The sequence below is a fragment of the Anabrus simplex genome, chromosome 1 (genome assembly GCF_040414725.1).
Source record: "Anabrus simplex isolate iqAnaSimp1 chromosome 1, ASM4041472v1, whole genome shotgun sequence".
Taxonomy (NCBI): Eukaryota; Metazoa; Arthropoda; class Insecta; order Orthoptera; family Tettigoniidae; genus Anabrus; species Anabrus simplex.
In genome coordinates, this window is record NC_090265.1 from 862,222,766 (window position 1) to 862,245,783 (window position 23,018).

General features: G+C 36.3%; 1 protein-coding gene across 1 annotated transcript in view; it reads left to right on the forward strand.

The window, feature by feature from the left end:
* The window catches only part of Atg3 (Autophagy-related protein 3), a 51,140-nt gene extending 40,733 nt beyond the window's left edge, over positions 1–10,407 (forward strand). Inside the window, exon 7 of the mRNA XM_067147874.2 lies at positions 9,080–10,407. Within this exon, the coding sequence (XP_067003975.2) occupies positions 9,080–9,230 (151 nt within the window). The 3' untranslated portion in view covers positions 9,231–10,407. The remainder of the gene's footprint in view (positions 1–9,079) is intronic.
* Positions 10,408–23,018: the final 12,611 nt, after the last annotated feature.

Here is a 23,018-nt window from a genome sequence, read left to right on the forward strand (position 1 = left end):
TACGCAGTGTGACCAATGATGCAGCCTTTTTTGTCGAGAGGTTTGTTTTCAGATGAATCGCAATTTCACAAGAATGGCACTGTGAATCAGCACAGTATTGGAGCACAGATAATCCCAATTTGGGTTCAGATGCAGTGGGGAGTAAATGTCTAGTGTGGGATCTAGGGTGGCTATCTAATGGGACCAGATTTCTTCGACGGCCATCTAATGCTGCCTTCATTTTCTTCAAAATGAACACCAAAGGTTGCTTGAGATTGTGCCCCTGCTTAACCAATTACGAACATCCCATCTTACACCACTCGTACACACTGGCAGCTTGGCTCTGCAACAGCAGTGCTGTGGCTTATGACTGTTATGTATGGAATCTGTTCATCGTTGTAATATATGCTTCATCCAAACATAATGTAGCGTCATTCGCAGCTGTGATTGTTTCCATTAATCATAGTTTGTCATTGAAATAACTTTGGAACTAATGATTGTCTATTTTGAGCATGAACTGAACAGTATATTGTGCCCTGACAGCAATCCCTGTGACCATTTTGTAAATTTAAATTCTGTATCTCAGTGTTGGGTTAGGCCGCGGCGAAGCAATGCAGTCGGAGATCCATGAAGGCTCCACTCAAGGGACGTGCAAGTCCGACGAGTTGGGTCACAGGTTAATTAAGTGGACTGTTATCATCGTGGTTTTAAACGTAGAATGTAATCATCATTTCTGCCTAAATTACGTGAATATTCCGCAATAGAGTATTAAGAGATCGAGGATATTGGCATATTCGTTAAGATACATTGACCATCACTTAATCATATCTTAAATTAAATAACTAACCTAATGTTCCTACGCTACTTTAAATAAAAACTCCGTAAATGTTTTATTTATGGAAGGATTTCCCGTTTAATGATTTTAAAATAACTTCAAAAGTATCAATTACATTAAGAGCAAATTATCGGCAACACAAACGAATATAAGAAGGAAATATTATGTTAACTTGAAAATAAACACCTAACTTCAGGCTCTTGTTACAAATAAATTACAACATCATGAATCGAAAAAAATAAAAGAGACAAAGTGTCCCTCTGCTGAAGGCTTACAGTGAAAGATCAGTTATCAACCTCGCATTTTTAAAATAAATCACTGGGAATTATAGAATCGTCCATTTCAGAATGCTATTTTCTACCCAAATATCTCATAATATTCCGTCATTTCTCTTTTAAAAATCACCGCATTAAATGTCGGTATCTGTCTATCTAGCAACTTGAAAAATACCGTTATTCTAACTTCATAAAATCACCATAAATGCAATAGAAATGTTTGAAAGACACAGGATCGTAACATAATATGACATCCATCAAAGACATGCATTTAAAAGACAGACTCGATCCTCCCGTACATTCATCGGCGACTGCACCTAGATAAATGACATCAAAAGACATTGCAACGCCTACAATTAAGCTTGTCTAACTACGTTGATTCTGCGCTTCCGGACACCACTGCGACGTTTGACCTGGAATAACTACATCAGCACTAAGCGTCAACTCAAATGGTCTACAAAATCCAACTAGCAAAGAAATGATTTACTTACCATAGAAGATCATATTTCCTTTACGACATGTCCTCAATATCTTTACGTTACCGATTATCTTGCGAAGATCCTAAACATCCCTTTAATATCGTGCGCTCTGGTCAATCTTGTATTTAAATAGGATAAATGTGACGACCAACTACTAGTGTTCGTGAGTGCAACATCCTATAACATTATTCTAAAAATACGGCCTCGTACCTAAATAAATTATTCATCACGACAACAACAAAATTCACGCATGACTAACATAGTTCCTACCGTCAATACCATCATCAGGACATTCACATAACATCATCATAAAATTCGCAATCCTAATGACACGTCTATAATCATCACATCTCTCTATCCACGTAAATACTTTCAAAGATCCTACCGTAACCAACATCTTATTACATCGCACAACTCGTCATGCACAGCGAATTCACAATACTAAAGAACAATCTATTCAGGCATTTACGTAAAATTACTAAATACGTTGCCGCATTAACACCATATCACCACAATAGTATCACACTTCTATTATCAAAACACTGTATTTCCACACAAGCACATAACATTTTGAAGACCACAGAATCGCACGTCGCAAAATACCGAGCTCCTCCGAGGTATTCTGAGCTACAAGTTAAATTAGCGTTCCATACCCTAACATCTTTACGGTACCAATAACATCCATGTCGAAAAATCTTTCGTAAAACCTTGCTAGCAAACATTAAGGAAATCTTACACAGCCATCGCATATCATCACAACGTAGACTAGCTCACCGCACTAGATGTAACGATCATAAATTTTACAACGCAATGTCCAACAAATAACGGTCGCTTTCAAGTTAAAATTGTTCATGTCAAATCGACAACAAAATAAATACTACTCTACAACTACAATAAGCAATTACGTGGCGGAATATATAAGATATTCAAGTACTCATCCTGGGTTATTGCTCCACGACGGTGTCACCTTCCGAGTTCAGCTCTCTCAATTACATTATCAAGTATTGTCCTTCACATTTCTGGTCAGATCCTTTGAGGTCCCTCTATTTTAGTTGTTCATGTTGATACGTGCATTCATTTCATCTGAACAATTAATTGCTGACGGTTCCATATTACCTGAAACTCAGAGATATCAATTAGAACAAGGTTATACACCTTAATACAATTTTAACAGTTCAAGTGATACACTTGCCTTTTCATACAATAACAAGATATCTTGTTTTACAATATTATATGTTTATGATATGCCAATATCTCTCTAATATTTCCTTTCAATACAATCTTTTCCCTATGAATTCTTGCTTCCGATCTTTCTGAGTTGCAGATTGAGAATGTCAACTTCTTCAGAGACAAAACAGATTCTACCACCACATAATAATTGCAGACGGTTTGCTTTTCAGAATTCTTTACAGCTTCTAGCTCCCATATGTTCTTGACAATTGGAAACATTTGACACATAATGCAAGACGATCTCGTACAAATCAGCTGTACTAGCAAAGGAACTTGTTTAATAATTGCCGCCTCGTATTTAGGTTAGTAATCGACAGTTTCTTTTCTTCATCTCGATCGTCGGATCGTGCGAGACTAGATGTACAAGGTATGGCCCTCTCATATGAATTTATTATTTACATATTTCATGGCCCTCAGTAACATTCTGTCATAGATATTCTGCCGTTCATGCATTTCGGAAACTTTACTTGAAGAATACGTATTATTCATATAATCCTGCCCTATGTTTCACGATGTTTAACTTTCTACTAATATTTCCGAGATACCACGGGGTTTAGAGCTTGTTATCAATCCGCTGATCTTTTCAATTCGGCGATGCCGTTCACGTAATTAGACAAATCAACTGCCTTCTAATTCATCTGGAGGTGTGATAACCGGACATAAGATTTCATTGACATTATTTCTCGACATAAACTTCCAATGTGTTCACCAATCTCATCCTGACATACATTGGAAGGTTATAATATTTGTACAAAGGCCATATGTGATCGGGTACTAATGTCTTTCGGTGGGCTGTTATATGAGTTCATTGGGTTCCATTTCCAGTATATAGGTAGATAGGAAACATGAATAAGATTACATAATAGTGTAAATATTATAACAGGTCAGCATGGGAAAAAGGAACTGTAGAAGAGGAGGCAAGGACAGTCTCCATATCTTCGTGCACTGCCATCTTATAAAGATAGATGCTGTCCTCATCAGTACCTCTTTTTTCCAATTTTAACCCATCATGGTATTCATCTGTTATGTGTTCATGTTCTTTTCTTTCTTTGACTCAGTTTAAATTGAAATAATTGATAAATAGATTCAACCTGTTCAATACAAAAGAATAAGAAATGTAGTAAATTACATTCCCATTTAATAATTAGAAATGGTACCGGTTTCGACCCTAGTCTAGGTCATCGTCAGCCGATTAAAACATGAAAAACAATGCATAGGAAAAGGAAAAGATTAAGTACACTCCGGATCAGTAGAAGAGGCGATATAAACGAAAGGGGGAGACACTGTAAAAATCAGAAGTAAAATGAAAGTCAGTCAAAAGAAAACAATGCGCAATTCTCTGAGCGGCAGTATGGCGCACGCAGCGCTCGGCAAAGTCTCACAATGTTTGCGAATAGTGGAGAACGGTTAAATAAGAAAGTTTTTAAACGCTGTCAGGCACAAAGTCACATCACAATCGAAGATCCATGATCGTGCAGGAGTTGAAGACGAGTAGATCCATTGAAGCAACTTGCCAGCTCCCGGTGATCAGTGCGACACATTCAGTATCAGGCACTGTGGTTTCAAACGCCAAAGTAAAAAGGAGAATAGCTTGACGATCCAGTAATTTTCCTCGGTCGTGGGAAAGTAAGTATATAGATAAATATAATACAATTCAATATAATTGGATAAGTAATTGTGCTCCTATAGAATACTTCGAACAGTTGACGTGAAAAAACAATTGTGAAGAGAAAAAATATAGTAAAAAGCGCAATACCGGAAACAAATGAAAATGTATATGCACAGTGCGCAATTTTTTAAAACGTAAAAAATTCAGGTCTTGATTGAAGTAGTCGAAATCACCGCAAGGCAGGAGTTAAGTATGAATGAGAAGAACCGAAATGAAGGTGGAATTGATTTTTTTTTAAATTGTTTTTATATAAATAAAGAAAAGATAGAATAAATTAATAGAGGAAGAGGAATAGTGGAATAAGATAAGAATAAAAGAAATTGAAATTAAATGGTGTTGAGGAAGGATAAGATAGGGATATAGATGAAGGAGGGGTAGTTTAGGGTGGGTTAGGAGGGTGGGTTATAGGAGGTAGAAAATGTGGGTAGGAACTTTGTAAGGCATGGAAAATAGAATTGGGGTTTTGAAATTTAGAATTTTTGAGAAGAAGAATTAGGAAATCGAAAAGGATATTGGTTTTTTCAGAAATGTCGTTTAAATTGAAATTAGGGTTGAAGTATTGATCAAGGTGAATAAAGCAATTTTCAGTAGTAGGAACTTTGTAAGGCATGGAAAATAGAATTGGGGTTTTGAAATTTAGGATTTTTGAGAAGAAGAATTAGGAAATCGAAAAGGATATTGGGTTTTTCAGAAATGTCGTTTAAATTGAAATTAGGGTTGAAGTATTGATCAAGGTGAATAAAGCAATTTTCAGTAGTGTTCAAGAGGGGGCCTTTGTTTATGATTTTAAGTATTTTCATGTCTTTTTCAATATTGGTGAAACTATGGTTGGAGTCTTGTATGTGTTGTCCCATGGCGGAGAATCTATTGTATTTAATGGCATTGATATGTTCGGAGTATCTGATATTGAAGTTGCGGCCAGTTTGTCCGATGTAGGAGGAGTTGCAGTTGTTACATTAAAATCTGTACACTCCAGATTTAGAAAAAGCATTAGATTTATTTAGTGATTTAGAGTTGTGTAAAATATCTAAATTTCTATTGTTAGTTCTAAAAGAAATTTTCATGTTGTGTTTTTTAAAAATATTAGATTTTTTGTAAGCATCTTAAGTGAAAGTGGAAAATGCAGTTGGTTTTGTTATGTCTTTAGATAAAGTGGTTTTAGGACGGTGTTTGAATTTGTTGATGATGGAGTTGTTAAAGCCATTGAATTTAGCGATGTTACGGATGGTGTTCAATTCATTATTTAAATCTTTTTTAGACATAGGGGAGTTGAAGGCACGAAAAATTAAGCTGTTATAAGTAGCACGTTTATGTGCTTGAGGGTGCGAAGAATCTTGTCGTATTGTGGTTGCTGTTTGGGTTGGTTTTCTGATTTTTACAGTGTCTACCCCCTTTCGTTTATATCGCCTCTTCTACTGATCCGGAGTGTACTTAATCTTTTCCTTTCCTATGCATTGTTTTTCATGTTTTAATCGGCTGCCGATGACCTGGACTAGGGTCGAAACCGGTACCATTTCTAATTATTAAACGGGAATGTATTTTACTACATTTCTTATCCTTTTGTATTGAATAGGTTGAATCTATTTATCAATTATTTCAATTTTAACTGTAATATTCTTCAATATGGAACAATGAAATTTTTAACTTTAAATTGACTCAGTTTGTCACTTGTTTGTTCATGTGTTTATGTGGCTTTCTTCTTATTCAATACTTTCCGCTTCAAGACTGAAGATCTGTCAAGATAGCCCCTCATTGAGTGTTGAAATCTGCTGTCATGATGAAACAGAGAAGCAAAAAACAAGCTTATCAGGGGCCGAGAAGAAATAGATGTAGAAGATAGATAGATTGATAGATATATTTACCACTAACAGGATAAATTCCTACTACGGGTGATATAATGAGGTGGGGAATGAAATCATGTGACAGGTAGAAAGAACTTAGTTTAAACTTAACTGCTAAACATAAACAGTATAAATAAAATTAGAATAAAGCCATAGCCAATTTCATTTAACTTAACCACTAATTAGACAGAATGTATAATAATGCAAAACAGAAATAAATATAACTTTGACTGCTATGCAGACTCAAACCTAAGAGCAGTATTTATATGATATATACAGTTCTATTTACGAGGGTCGAGTCATAAGTCATGGCAATTATTTTTTTTCTCGCGAACTGGAGACAACACGGAAAATCTAAGATATGCATTTGGAAATATAGGGCATGTACTTATGCATAGTGCCTGAAGACAAATTCTAACTTCAGGAGATTCTTGTAGGAAAGTGACAGAACACAGGCCATTGGTAAACATTGTTTTATTATGGTATAGACAGCAAATACAGAAGACTACGTACAAAGGGCAGGTCTCCACTGGTTACAGACCTTTGAAATAATCACCCAAGGTTTCCACTGTGCGTTGCCAACGGTGGGGCAGACGCTGAATACCATTCGCTGCATGTTTAAACGTCTCCCACCCACCCTGCCACTGTTCTATAGGGCATGGCATGCACACCTGATGCTTCCTGCAGTTCTGCATGGCATTGGCGCACATTTCTGCCGCGGAGAACTGCTAATTTAATATATAGTCATTGCTCCTGCTTGTTGACTTCCATTTTGTGATGCTCTTACTCACACACTGAACTTGGAGGCTTGCTTAGACCCACACTGTTCTTTACATACACTATCTAGTGGCATCTTACGCAAGTACATACAGTACGTTTCCAAATACATATCTTAGATCTCCTGTTTGCGAGAAAAAAATACTGTAGTTGCCATGACTTATGACTCGACCTACGTATGTGTGATATTTACGTTTGTGAGCTGTATGTCCTATTTTTGGGGTCCCATACTTAAGGAGAGCCCTCTGTACTGCATTAGAAGGGGTGTGGAATAAATCTGCGCTCTTATCCAATTGGTTTAGTATAATGGTAATTGGTATTGATAAGAATTTGTATTGGTGAGAAGGACCTGTTTGTGTGAAGGCTGTGTGTATAAAGATCGGAGATTGTCCTTTTTTTCCCCTTTTTTTTCTTTTCATGTTTGACATTCTCATTTTCTGTTGCATCCTCTTCTGAAAATGACCTGTCATTGCATTTATCCTTTTTAAATTTTAGTTTGAGATTATTTGGTTTTGCATTAAACTTTTTCCTTGTGACAGCCCAGATTGTCTGGAAAGTAAGTTATAACTGTGTATATTTACATACGATGTGCACGATTCTAACTTCCACTGGGACTCTCACCAATCAGCTTAACATTCCTGAAAACTGAGGATTCAACACTAGTTTCAGTCATTTTGGACATTTTCTTTCACTTCTCAACCTCTGTGCCGATGGAGGCATCCAGAGTGTCACACTTCAGTTTGGTGACCCTGAACGCTATGGATCTGATAATTTCTGCATGTCATACCCTCTCCTAGGGGTGCTAGGGGTGACTTCCCCCACAGTATTTTTTTTCTTCTTGATAGTAAGTCATATGTGTACCAAGTTTGGTTGAGAGCTATGCAGAAACATATACATCCATAATCTTGGCCATTTTGGACATTCTTTTCCTTCTCAACCCTCATGCTGATGGCAATTGAACTTGGACTTAAACGGGATCCAGAGTGCCACTATTCATCTCAATGACCCAGAAAATTATGAATTCAGTACTAATATTGGTTGTTTTCAATTATTTTTTACACGTCGCTCCCTCCTCACCCTGACTGCTAGGGATGCTAAGGGTATCTTACCTCCGCAGTATTTTTTCCACATAGTAAGTCATATGTGTACAAAGTTTGGTTAGGAGGTATACTGGAACATACATACATACATCCATAATCTGTCATTTTGGACATTCTTTTTCACCTCTTCTCAATCTCCATTCCTACTGGGATTGAACTATGACTTAAATGCCATCCAGAGTGTTGCAGTTCATCTCAGTGACCCCAAAAACTTGGGATTCGACACTGATATTGGTTGGTTTTGATTATTTTTACATTTCACCCCCTCTCCTAGGGATGATAGGGATGTCTTACCCCCACAGTAATTTTTCCAGATGGAAAGTCTTATGTGTAGACTAGTAGTTTGATTGAGAGCTATGCTGGAGCATACACACATTCATCCATAATGTCATTGTGGACATTTTCTTTTTACCCCTTCTCTCACTCCATGCTTATTGAGGCTAAATTTGGACGTAAACAACATCTGGAATGTCACTATTCACCTCAGAGACCCCCAAAACTATAGATTCAACACTATTTTTGGTTGTTTTTTTGTCACACCCTCCCCACCCCATGTGTTTAACCCACACAGTATTTTTCTCCAGATAGTAAGTCATGTGTGTACCAAGTTTGGTTGAAATTGCTCCTGTAGTTTAGGAGGAGATGTGGAACATTTTTGCATACATACATACATTTTGTACATTTTTTAATACATAGATATACTGTATGACTTGATATTTCAAGTTAGTTGATAATGGTGTATGAATCCGTCTGTGTAGTGCTTTAACAATTTGGACTGTGTAAAGATCTTTGCAAAGGAGGGAATTTTGAAGTTCTCTGTACTTGATACATTTTGTAGTGATAGCAGTTTAATGACATTGCAGTTCTCATGTCATTGGTTACTTTTTCTTGCAGACATGCAGAAGTGATGAAAAAGATCATCCAGACTGTGACGGAAGGTGGAGGGGAACTGGGTGTGCACGTGTACCTCATCATATTTTTAAAGTTTGTTCAAGCTGTGATTCCTACAATAGAGTATGACTTCACCCAAAACTTTGCAATGTGATGTACCAATGAAAAAGTAACTGGAACTTACTGAAGATTATCTCAGAGAGGTTTACAAAAAGCATTCCATGTCTCTCAAGCAGTGTATGTATTATATCTGCCTATTGCCTGCCTGAGCTTTGTGCATGTAATGATTTGTGCTTTAATTCACCTTACGGAATTAGAATGAACTATTTTTATGCTAGCTTGTATATTTTGTATTTATACAAAAAGTCTGTCAGTTGTTAAAAGTCTACCATGGAAGAAATGTATGCTAAAACATGATGTTCTTCCTATCTAATCAATTGTAAAGAGAAGGTAGCATTTTCGATCATCTTGCCATAAATAGGCGGTCTTGTTAAAATATAGGATGTCTGAATAAGCTGTGCTTTCAGTATCCATACAGTAGAGAAATACAACCCTGTAATCCAAGAAATAATTCTACTGTATTTGTAGAAAAGGTTTGCAATCCTGTTTAAACTACAGTATACAAGTTTATGACAAAAGACTGTTCTGATTGTTATTTTCCATGTTTTTTCTGAGAGGGGAGAAGAGAATTTTTGACAACTTTGTACATCAGAATGAAAAAAGGAGATAAGGAAGATTTAAATCTGAATTACTGAACACGGCTTAGTTTTCAGTTGTATTGTGTCGGTGATATTGGTATATTCAGCGTAATGTCTGCTGTTTGACATTAATTTAATTACTGTATTAAATCTGATGTGTGGTTATTTATCACCATTTCTCTTTGCACTTCAATTAGCAGACACTTATGTACACATTCATTCTGCACGTCGTTTTTCTATAAAGCAGAATAGAAATATGTTACTATGTTATTGTGATATTTTTCATCATTATGATATTAAGAGATTTCATCATTATGCTCAAGAAGCACATTTGTAGGTAAGAGCTTGGTTTAAATTAACTTTTGTATTATTTATATTTTGCTGAATTGTTCAAAATATTTTTTTTATGTTTCTTGATGTTATACTTTTCCTTTGTAGAAAGATTTTTTTTTTATTCTTTACTACAGGTACCTTTATATATACAGTTACATATCAGCTGTTTATTTGAGAGTTAAGTTTTAAATTTGCCTGATAATTATTGTGATTTAAGATTCCAGTCAATGTAATTTGCAAATTTCAGTTAAAAAGATTTTGTTGTTTTAAGAAGTTGAATTAATAAAGTTATACATATATATGTTATTTGCTAGTCACTCATCCCTCGAGTTTCTTTTATTTTTACAAGTATGTAAATCCAAATGTTGTTCTGTTTTTCTGTCTGTCCATCTTTCTTTCTTTTTTTTCTTTCTTTCTTTCTTTCTTTTGCATAAACAATACTTGACCAATCAAGTTGAAATATGACAAGCTGATACCTTTCGGTAACATATCTGTTACTATCATGCTCTTAAAGGGGTTATACAGCAAAAGGAAATGTGAACCTAGTTAAACTACTCACAAATTAGCAGAATACAACAGTTACAGTACTTTAATAGAATGATGAAAATTCCTATGAAAGAAGAAAATAAAACAAAAGAAGTCAGAATAATAAAACAAATTGCAAAAGCAAATGGATACAGTCCAGAAATGGTTGATAAAATCATGTGTAAAAGTGAAAGGGTCAAAGAAAACAAAAATGTTGTAACTAACAAATAATGTGTCACGTTCACGCATTTTGGGAAATAATTCTTAAAGTTGCAAATATTTTAAAGGAATTTGATCTAAAATTAGCTTACAGGTCTCAAAACAAAGTTCCACAAAAATTTATAACTCCAATATTGTTAATAAAAATGATCCCTAAAACAACTCTGGAGTATACAGGTTAACTTGCGAAGATTGTAAGATGTTTTACATAGGCCGAGCTGACCAGACATTCACTCAGCATTACCAGGAACACTTTAAAGCAATGCAAGGCATGTTTTGAAGTATAGTCATTAGGTTTAAAAGTTCTGTTATGTTAGCTTTGTTATTCATTTTTCTATTTTTATTACAACACAACTGTCCTCTACATTTTAAAATCAAGACAACACAGTTATGTAGATTTTAATGATTCATTGATGGAACTAAGATTCCGACAAAACATTTTACTGTATGCTGATATAGATTGTTTTTAATTTTAATATGTGTATCAAGCCATCAGCACTGTTTACAGTGGCTTTTGGTTTTTTATGATGATTATCATCTACTAGCTGGAGAAAAATGTATACATGGCTCTCCTTAAGTCAATACACTGCCTAAACAATTGGTATTAAAAACGTAGCCGAGTGTACTTAGAATTCTGTTTCCTACGATAATGTTGATACAGTATGCATTTTCTTCCTAATAGTTTTCCAGAGAAAAGTGCTTTCTTGTGTTTTGATGCTTGCTTCATCTAATGAAGACCAAAATAAGGGAGTAGATGATCATCTTACAAATAAAAGCAGCATACATACTGGATCTAGAATGAAATTTCTTATACAAATGCTTAAATGGTTTTCGTGTAACTCTTAATGATTTGTCAGAAAAGTGCACTTTTTTACATGTTTTTAAAAGAATATTTTGAGAATGCGGCCGAGAGTGGTCTCACATCCACCACAGAGTTGAAAAAACTATAGGTAAAATGCATGGATCAATGTAAAAACCTCCAAGATCTAATAATGAACTACAGGGTATGGAATAGAGTTTAATAACAATTCATGGCCAGAAAAAAAAAAAAAAAGTCAGGACATCCTGTGGTAGCTTTTGAATTCACTCAAGATTTATTATAGAAATAATACATATGTAGTACATAAAATTATTGTTTTCAGATCAATAGCTCGAGAAGTTCCGAGGTACCAAGTAAGGATCTATGCTGAAACAGTCATGCTAGTATGTGTAACCTCCACAGGTTGCGATGCAAGCACTGACTCTCGTATGCAGTCGATCATACAGGTGGTGAATAATGTCTTGGAATACATTATTTTACGCCTACTTGACTTGTTTGTATAACTCTGTAAGAGTTGTGGATGGACGAGTCACTTGTCATCTCATTTTGTCCCATACATGCTTGATTGGAGATTCATGCTGGGCAAGGAAGTTTTTGCATGTCTTGCAGAGCACACCAAGCTGCACGGGCACTGTTTGGAAGAACATTATGTTGTTGGAACAGCACATCACCTTCCCGTTGCAAGAATAGCAGAGTGACTGGTTAAACAACAATCTACATGCACCAAGCGCTGGTCAGCATTCCCTCCATATACACCAAAGGTGAACAAGAGTTGTAGCTTATTGCACTGAAGACCAGATCAATGTATCTTGGACAAATGCACTCTACAAGAAGACACTCACCGGGTCTATGCCATACATGCAGACAACCATCACTTGCATGCAGGTAGAATCTGCTTTCATTGCTGAAGACTGGGCTCACCATTCCACCCTCCAGATGATCCTGTGACAGCACCAGTCGAGCCATACAAGTTGATGCTGTGGGATGAGTGAAAGGTGGGCTAGAGGTGTGCATGCCCATAGTCCCACTGCCAGTAATTCGATCCCAACAGTTTGTGTTGGCACTTCCGGGGTCACATTTGCTCTTACCTGTGCCATGGAAGTTGTACAGTCTGTTACTGCTGCCCTTAAAATATGACGATCTTGGCAGGCATCTGTGTTATGTGGGCATCCAGAACCTTGTCTGTGAGAATGTTCATTTGTTCACTGTTGCCAGCATCGCTGCACGTCCAACTTGTGTGGTAATTCTCCAAAAGGACCATTCCGCCACTCAAAAGACCCTAATTTGGCCTCTCAAACTCTCTGTTAGCTGTAGGAAGCATAAGCACAACTTCATGGCATGGTGTCTGCTTGCTCTGCATCTTTGCACCATACTGAACCTTGTGGCAGTGGGCATTCTCATTTAAAGGGTATGCACAGATGGCAGTCTGCTAGAACTGAGGCTAAAGGACTTAAAACTGACATGCCCAGAGACAGATCCTGGAAAACATTTGTGGTTGTTAGGGAAAACCTCTGAAGAAGAAAGGTACCCTCTTGTCAAAGGAAAGAAAGGAGCTACACCAGGACAAGATACTACCTGCTGGCAGATAACAGTGAAACAGTCATCAGTAAATCTACCCAGGTACTATTCCCAAGGTGGCATATGCATCATCAAGTCAAAATTGACATTGTCTTTCCAGGTGTTCATTTTTATTAATTTTTTCCAGCAGTGTATATATTATAATGTGTGCTACTGCCAGTTTACCTTCTGTTGAAAAAAAAAACTTTGTACCACCTGGCTGATTGACACTGGGAAGGAAGGACATAAAAGAACTGAGGCCAGAAGACTTACAAAACTGACAGACTGAGAGACAGATCGTGAAGAAAGTCCATGGATTTCTGGAAAAAGCCTTTGAAGAAGAAATGTCATGAGGAAAGAAAGCTACACTAGGACAAGTTGCAAAAATGCTGAGTTAAGATCAAAGCCCAACAATTGAGTACACATCCCAAGTGGGCCCATTCGAAAGAAGAATATGCTGCAATATGCATTTTCGATCAGTAGTATTGCTTTGGGAAGTATTTAAGGAATTATGCATGCTTTATCAACAATGGATTCAGCTCACTTGTGTGCGAGTAAGGAGGCAATGCAGATGGAAGGATTACCCCTTCTACTTGCACGGTGATGAAGATAGAGAGGAAAGGTAACCCTCTCAAGAAATATTTGAATTTCTTCAGTCTAGTCAAGGGACTGTAATGTGTCACTTCTGCCAGCTATACTTGTACTGATTAGCTTCACGTGGTGTTTGTTGTCTCAAAGAAAAACAGGTGCACGCTACTATTGATTGAAATTAATCATGTACTAGAAATAATTCAGTGCATGGAAAACTGCAGGTAAATGCTTGTTATCTCAGAAATAATATTGAAGAAAGTATATTAAGTAGGCTGACCAGATTTCTTTTTGGGAAATGTAGGACACTTAATCGTTATACCTGTAATGTGTTTTATTATGAAACTAGCAGTTACCCGCGGCTTCGCTCGCGTGGATTTTGTAAAATAATAAAATTAATCGTTCCTCGGTACTATACTAAGACATTATCTGAAAATCCCTAATGTATAAACATTCACAGACAATTTCAGTTTCATTCATCCTGGAAACTCTTTGTAAACCACGTTTGTGTTATTGCCTTTTGGGGCTAAGATGACCATGCAACATAGAACTGTACATACTGTACTGTATAAGAAACAGCCTTCTCTCAAATTTAAAAAAAAATGTTTATTTTTAAAGTAGATACCAAATATCTATCTCCACGTCGTAACTTTTTTAGTTTTTGAGATAGGTTATAAGAATCCCCACAAAAAGAATTTAACCCCTTTATCAGTCTTTCCCAAAACAAAAAGAAATATATGTTCCTTTACATTTAAAGGAGATTCCAAATGCTGATTTTCGTATCTGTAACGTCATCAGTTTGTGAGATATAAGCATCCTCATTAAAAATTATTCACTTCTTTTTCCCCTCCTTTCACCCCCCATTAACTGCCTTTTCCGAAAACAAAAAGTACGTGTTCCTTTATTTTTAAAGAACTTTCCAAATACCAAGTTTTTTGTATTTTGCGTTTAGGTCGCACCGACACAGATAGGTCTTATGGCGACGATGGGATAGGAAAGGCCTAGAAATGGGAAGGAAGCGGCCGTGGCCTTAAGGTACAGCCGCAGCATTTGCCTGGTGTGAAAATGGGAAACCACGGAAAACCACCTACCGGGCTGCCGACAGTGAGATTCGAACCCACTATCTCCCGGATGCAAGCTCACAGCTGCGCGCTCCTAAACGCACGGCCAACTCGCCCGGTAATACCAAGTTTCATGCCTGTAACATGTTAGGTTTTTTGACATGTACTGTAGATATACAGGTACTCATTTTCAAAATTCACTCAATTCCTCAATTCTTTTCAACCCCTTAAGTGAATTTTCCGAAAAATGTACGTGTTTCTTTATTTTTACAGGAGATTTGAAATACAGTACCAAATTTCAGTTTTTGAGATATAAGTATCCTCATAAAATGAATTCAACTTACTTTTCCCTTTTTCCACTCCCTCTCCCTTTAAGTGTACTTTACGAAAACAAAAAATATGTGTTTCTGAGATATAAGTATCCCCTTAAACAGAATTCAACTCCTTCTTTACTTATTTTCACCCCTCCCCCAAGTCGATTTTCCGAAAACATAAAAATAAGTGTTTATTTTTAAAGGAGTTTCCAAATACCAAGTTTCACGCCTGTAACATCTTTATCTTTTAGAGATATAAGTATTCTCATACAAAGAATTCAACGAATATTTCAATTCTTTTCCCCCGTAAGTGGATTTCCGAAAACAAAAGATGATGTATTTCTTTATTTATAAAGAAGATTCCAAATACCAATTTGTCACGTCTGTAACATTTTTTAGATATAAGTATCCTCACAAAAAGAATTCAAATCCTTTTTCACCCCACCCCCGTTAAGTTGATTCCCCCCAAAATACGCGTTTCTTTATTTTTAAAGGAGATTCCAAACACCAATTTTCACGTCTGTAACCACCAGTTTTTGAGGTATAAATATCCACATAAAAATAATTAAATTTTTTCTCTCTCTCCTTAAGTGAATTTTCCGAAAACCAAAAAATAAGTGTTTATATACAGAGGAGCTTCTAAATACCAATTATCACGGCTGCAGCATCATCAGTTTTCGAGATATGTGTCCTCATAAAAGGAATTAAATTCCCTTTCAACCTCCCCCCCCCCCCGCGAGTTTAATTTCCCCCTTAATGCGCATTTCTTTATTTTAAGGGAGATTCCAAATACCAATTTTCACGTCGGTATCAACTTTAGTTTTCATACGATATAAGTATCCTCATTCAAATGTTTCAATACATTTTTCAGTTCTTTCAACCCCCTTAATTGGATTTTCCGAAATCAAAAGAATGTGTGTTACTTTACGTTTAAAGGAGATTCAAACATCAATTTTTATGTCTGCAACATCTATAGATTTTAGATATAAGTAGATTCATACAAATAATTTAACTAATTTTTCAATTTTTTCACCCTCGCCAAGTGGATTTTCCGAAAATAAAAAAATATGCATTCCTTTATGAAATGCCAATCACCAATTTTTACGTCTGTAACGTCTTCAGTTTTTGAGATATCAGTATCCTAATACAAATAATTGAACCCACTTTTCAGTCCTTTCTACACGCCCCTCCCCCTCCCCCAAGTGGTTTTTACTAAAAAAATACGTGTGTTATTTTTGAAAGATTAAAAGTAACAATTTTCACTTCTGTAACATGTTAAGTTTTTGAGATATTCTGTGGATATGCTCATTCAAAAAATTCACCCCCTTTTCTTGTTCCACTTAAGTGGATTTTCCGAAAAAAATATCTATGTCCTTTTACTTTTACAGAAGGTTCCATGTACCAGTTTTTAGGTTTGTAACATGTTAAGTGTCTGAGGTATATTGTAGGCCTAGATATATTTTTTTAAATTTTCACCCCCGCTTGTCACTCCCGTTCACCCCCTCTTCATTGGATTTTTCAAAAACAAAATAACACGTGGTTTCTTTATTTTTAAAGGGGATTCCAAATACCAATTTTTATGTCTGTAACATCTTCAGTTTTTTTAGATATAAGTATCCTCATGAAAAGTATTCAACCACTTTCCCCCCTTAATGGGATTCAAACTCTTAACAGAGGGCAAAGTGATGTTACAATTATTATACTTTTCAGATGATGCTATTTTCCTTAGTAAATGGTTGAACACTTCAAAAAAAGAGATAAAAATTCAAGAGCTCATTACAAGTTTGCTAAAAATTATACTTGGTCATCACAACAGGCTTTTAGAGTTTTTGCTTTTAAATGGCATTTTTTTCTATTCTCCAGCCTTTCGTTGAAGTAGTTGCTAGTGGACAGAAAATACTTATTGGAGTGGTTTACCGACCACCTAAAGTATCTTACTTGACCGAGTTTGAAACGCACCTACTTAACTTGCTACCAGCCTATCAACATATCATTATATTAGGCGACTTCAGTACAAATCTACTTACGAAGAAATACGATACTAAGAAACTAGAAGACTTGTTTTCCTCATGTGACTTGACTATCCTTCCCTCTGACCCTACAAACCATGTACGTACTGCCAACAACATTTCCCACACCTTAATAGATCTCAAAGTAACAAACAACCCTCAGAAAGTGGTAACTCACGGACAAATTTCAGTACCGGCCGTGTCCACCCACGATCTTATATTTCTTGCGTACTCACGTCGCGTTCCAGAATATAAACCTAGGTATATAACGTGCAGAAATATGAAATATATCGACATCTATGAATTAAGACACGATGCCAACTATCTTCCATGGAATAGCATTTTAAATCTGACAGACATTGATGAAAAAATAAATACATTTAATTCGTTAATACACAATCTATACAACAAACATGCACCGAAAAGACAGATCAGAATATCCCGCAAACCTAATCCATGGCTAACCCCTGCAGTTAAAAATATGATGTCTCAACGTGATACTCTTTACCGACATTACAAACGTACTCAGGACCCTAATGACTATGAAAAGTATAGAATAATTAGGAATAAAACTAAACAAATCATCCGTAATCTTAAATTTAAATATGTTCGCGAATCAGTAACCTAAATACGGATAGTTTCTGGAGGCATCTCCGAACCATGGGCATAGGAAAAACACATGAACAGCTTCAGGTACCTGACATTCCACTCGACGATTTAAATGAGTATTTCACGGAAGAGAGAGCTCAGTCTAATCTGCTTAACAGATCACACTTAAATAACGTCCCAGCACCTGTCCCACAAAATCACCCCTGCTTTGCCTTTCGTATCGCCAGCACTAATGAAGTTAAGAAAGTCTTGTATTCTATTAAATCGAAAGCAAGCGGTTTCGATGAAATTCCTATTACTTTCATACATAATATTATTGGCGCTATTCTACCCATTCTCACCCATATTTTTAATTACTGTCTCAAAAACGGCACATTACCGACAATTTGGCAGTACGCCAATGTAATTCCACTTCCTAAAAACCCAGGTTCGAAACTCCTATCCGATTACCGTCCCTTTTCGATTCTCCCTGCTCTCTCCAAAGCGCAAGAACGGGTTGGTACATGCGCAAATATTGGAATACCTTCAGGCTCACTCTCTCTTGACCCCCTGCAATCTGGCTTCAAGAAGGGTCATAGCACAGCCACTGTCTTACTCAAAGTGACTGAGGACATCAGACAAGCAATGGACGAAAGACAAGTGACAATACTCACACTCCTTGACTTCAGCAGTGCTTTTGACATGATAAACATCCAGACATTGCTGATGAAGCTCAAATCGTTTTTCGGTAATGTTGCTTTAAAAATTTTCACCACATATCTTACAGATCGTATGCAACGTGTTACAATATACTGCTTCTCAGTGGAGACTCCAGAAGGCAGGAACCCCCCAAGGTTCTGTTCTTGGTCCCCTTTTGTTTGTCCTCTTATATAAATGATATCTCCTCTAAAATAAAGTATAATAGATATCACCTCTTTCCTACGACCTCTAAATTTACTGCCACGTTAATATAAATGATATATCGAATGCAATAAGAGATATTAACTCCGAACTTCAACAACTCAGTGTGTACGCCAGTGAAAACTCTCTCCTCCTCAACCCCCCAAAAACTCAAACAATTATTATCGGTTCTCAGAAATTATTAAACATCATTTATAAAAGTTATGCTATTTCTCCGGTGACATTAAATGCCACCGTAATCCCGTTCAGTAAGAAAATGAAGAACCTAGGTATGACCCTGACTGAAACTCTTGACTGGTTTGTACACGTAAGAAATACATGTAGAAAGATGTACGCGACGCTACACCCTCTGAAACGACATAAGGACATTTTGCCACCAGACGTAAAGATAAAACTGCTCCAAACTTTGATACTAGCAATACTTGACTACTGCGACATTGTCCTCATTGATGCAACCCGTGAACAAACTATGAAACTTCAACGAGCATTGAACTCTGGTCTTCGATTTGTTTTTAACTTACGATGCTCGCATAACCCCTAGCTACACATTTCTTTCTTGGCTGAAACCCGAGAGGCGACGGAAATTCCACGTACTTACGTTGATATATCGAACTCAGAAAAAAAATCTACCCAAATACATTTCTTCAAAATTCCATTTATTATCCTAATTTCATAATTGTAACACTAGATCTGGCACTTCCCACGCTATTCCTGTCAACCACTCTTCAATATTATAACAGATCCTTCGTTGTGGCTGGGTCACGACTTTGGAATTCACTCCCAGCTCCTGTCAGGAACTCAAACTCAATATCGAAATTTAAGACTGCATATAGAGATTACCTATTGAATACCGCTGATTATTTCGTATGTATGATGACGTATGATAGGTTGTGTGATTATTATTATTATTATTATTATTATTATTATTATTATTATTATTATTATTATAGTGTAATGTACATAATATTTAGCTTCTTACTCGTGTACATAGATCACTTTTATGGCCATACTTATATTTCCATTTACTTTATTACTTATTGTGTTCTCTTTATGCATTGCTTACAAGGTAACTTGAAAAAAAGGTAGGCTACTCCGGCGGTTGAAGCTTCCATTGGCTGGAGCGCTATGACGTCACGCGATATGAACGATAGCGAGTAAAGTACACAGTCGCAGTACAGCAAGCCTGTGAATTCTTGTGCCTGTGAAACATCTTCTCAATCTTTCATCAAATAATAGTCTGGTTTAGCCCGATTCGATAAGTAACGGCACTTCCAATAGATTTAAAAACGTGAAAATGCGTTAAATTTCGTCACATGCTGAGGAGGTAGAACATCAACTATCAAATACATAACATATAATACGATAAGAAATAAAATATTGCCATGCAACTCAAATAATTTATTTCCTGATGAAGTAAATATTTATATCAAATGGCGTAGGAAAATATACATCATATCGACATCTTTATGGAATTATATTAAATTATTAAAACGTACGTGTCAGGAGACTTAATTACTTGATGAACCAGCCCAAAGCTTAGCCATCTTATTGGCATATTTTCTCAGTGCTAACTCCTTACTCTTTGCATTAAAATGCCATATTCTAATAAATGTCCTGGTCCTTACGTAAAGACAAATTATTTTGTCATGGAATATTGGAAATTTTGACTTAATAATAGAAATAAGAGTTTTCATTACGTTTTTGTATCTGGGTACAGCCTTACCGTGAAACACAAATGAAATTTCGAACTGGGCTATGTTTTTTAACCACTCATGACTGGGATGTGCGAAGCCCCACTTTGAAATAACCGAGATCCAGTAACAGGTCTCTTCTCGCACGACATTTTTGTCTATTTCTTCGTATTTACTGTATATCGGATCACGGATACTGTATTATTTCACGAGCTTCGAAATATATTCAGAAATATAAGTTATTAGCACATAATAATGTTAATGTTATTGGATATAACGTCCCACTAACTATGTATTTGAGCACCTTCACCACCGGACTGAGACAGGATCGAACCTGCCAAGTTGGGCTAAGAAGGCCAGCGCTCTACCATTTGAGTTGCTATTCAGCCCGGCTATTAGCACATGACAATAATTATAGAAATATGATTTTCATTCAGTCATTTGTATCTGACACCTTTTTACCGTACGAGCTGTAATAATGGAGATACGCAAGAGTTTATTACAAAGTGTTTCAACACCCAAGCATTGCTGTCGAGGAAATATTGTTATGACATCACAGTAGCAAACTAATTGGCTATGATGGTTGTTGTCGTTATTGTCTTAATAATATGCAAAATAATAATAATGTTATTTATGTTACGTCTCACTAACAACATTTATGGTTTTCTGAGACTTGAGGTGCCGTAATTTTGTCCCACGGGAGTTCTTTTACGTGCCGACAATTTAAAGCGCCACACACGTTTCCATAATATGTTGACTGCATTTTAATCAGTGCAGTGGTTCTACTTCAGATACTGACAACACGAACACCGTTCACGTAGTGAACCACTATAAAATCATTATGTATCCGTGATCCGATATACAGTAAATACGTAGAAAAAGACAAAAATGTCGGTCGGTCGGTCGGTCACTTGCTTTCTTGGCTTACGCTGCGTGAACCATCAACGATAGACCCCAAGTGTAAGCGTACGAATTGTAGAGCATAGAAACAGTCCGGGATGGCACAAACCTATTTCCAACCGGCTGCCCTCTAGAAGCGATTTTATTCTGTAGTCCGTGATAAAAAATATAACTCCTTAAAATTAAATAAATATTTCGATATTATCCTCGAGTTCCTCATCAAAATAAATTGTTTGGCCTCCTCCAGTATTTTATAAGGATTACAATAACCTTGTCAGGACATTATTTGCATAAATGGTTCAGAAGTTATGACCATTTTAGACTGTAGTGGTAATACGTGTTAGCAAATCGGGCGAGCGCTGTCTCATATCACATGACGTCACGCAGAAGGCGGCCAGGGAGAGAAACAAGTGAGCGCGATGCGGGAAGAGATCCCCCTGCATTGCTTATATTTTCCAGTTTGTATCTTACTTTTTCATTATGACTTTGTCTTTCTCATTATCTATACGCTCCGAATTTTATTCTATTTTATTTGTTGAACTCTGCTTTCTTTCTTCATTATATGTTGTCCAAATCTGTAATTTTTAGCTTATCTTTGATTTTATGATAGAATAGTACATTTCTTTTATATATGTATTATCTGTAGATTAATTATGTGGTTAAGTGTAAGAGAGGGCCACGAGCCCTAACTTCGCCACTGCTAAAGTCAATAAATAAATAAATAAATAAATAAATAAATAAATAAATAAATAAATAAATAAATAAATAAATAAATAAATAAAGATGCATTTGTACCTGGTAGGGAAAAGATGTACTGAATGACTGACCAAAGTTGATGATGATGCTTCTATGCTTTGTTTTCTAGCCAAGTTGCCTTCTTCCAGTGAAGTTTAGAGCACTCTCAGAGTTGGCCGTGCGGTTAGGGGCGCGCGGCTGTGAGCTTGCATCCGGGAGATAGTGGGTTCGAATCCCACTGTTGACAGCCCTGAAGATGGTTTTCCGTGGTTTCCCATTTACACACCAGACAAATACTGGGGCTGTACCTTAATTAAGGCCACGGCCGCTTCCTTCCAACTCCTAGGCCTTTCCTATCCCATCGTCGCCATAAGACCTATCTGTGTCGGTGCGACGTAAAACAACTAGCATAAAAGAGCACACTCACTGTACCGGAATAAACCGATGTAATTTTCTTTCAGGAAGATTTTTTTCAAGTGATTCATTGCAGCAACCCATCAATTGTATCCCTCCACCTTCAATACAATATTAAGAAGTGTGGAAGCTTGTATATAAATGAAGTGAGAATGCAAAATGATATTTTAATAAGAATTGTGTGAACATTTAATTTGAACAATGATCAAATTCATCCAGAAACAGTGTCATATCAGTGTTTTTGACAAGTTCTTTATTAAGACTTTAATATTTATCACGTAGGACTTATAATATTTATTCCCTCATATTTATGTACCTAATGCCCAGTTTTTAAAATGATTAGATATTTTAATCTGTCAGAGTGCTGTGCATTATAAATTCCACTCAGTAAAATTAACTTAATGGGCCATTTTGCATGATATTTAACATAGAGGACATTAAATTTTCACAGTTTAAAAATTAATTAAATTATGAATTAATCTTTACACAACAAGTAGCTGAAGATATTCAATATTTAGGATCAAACATGTACTACTAGTTTATATCCTGTGATTTGTTTCACATCCGGC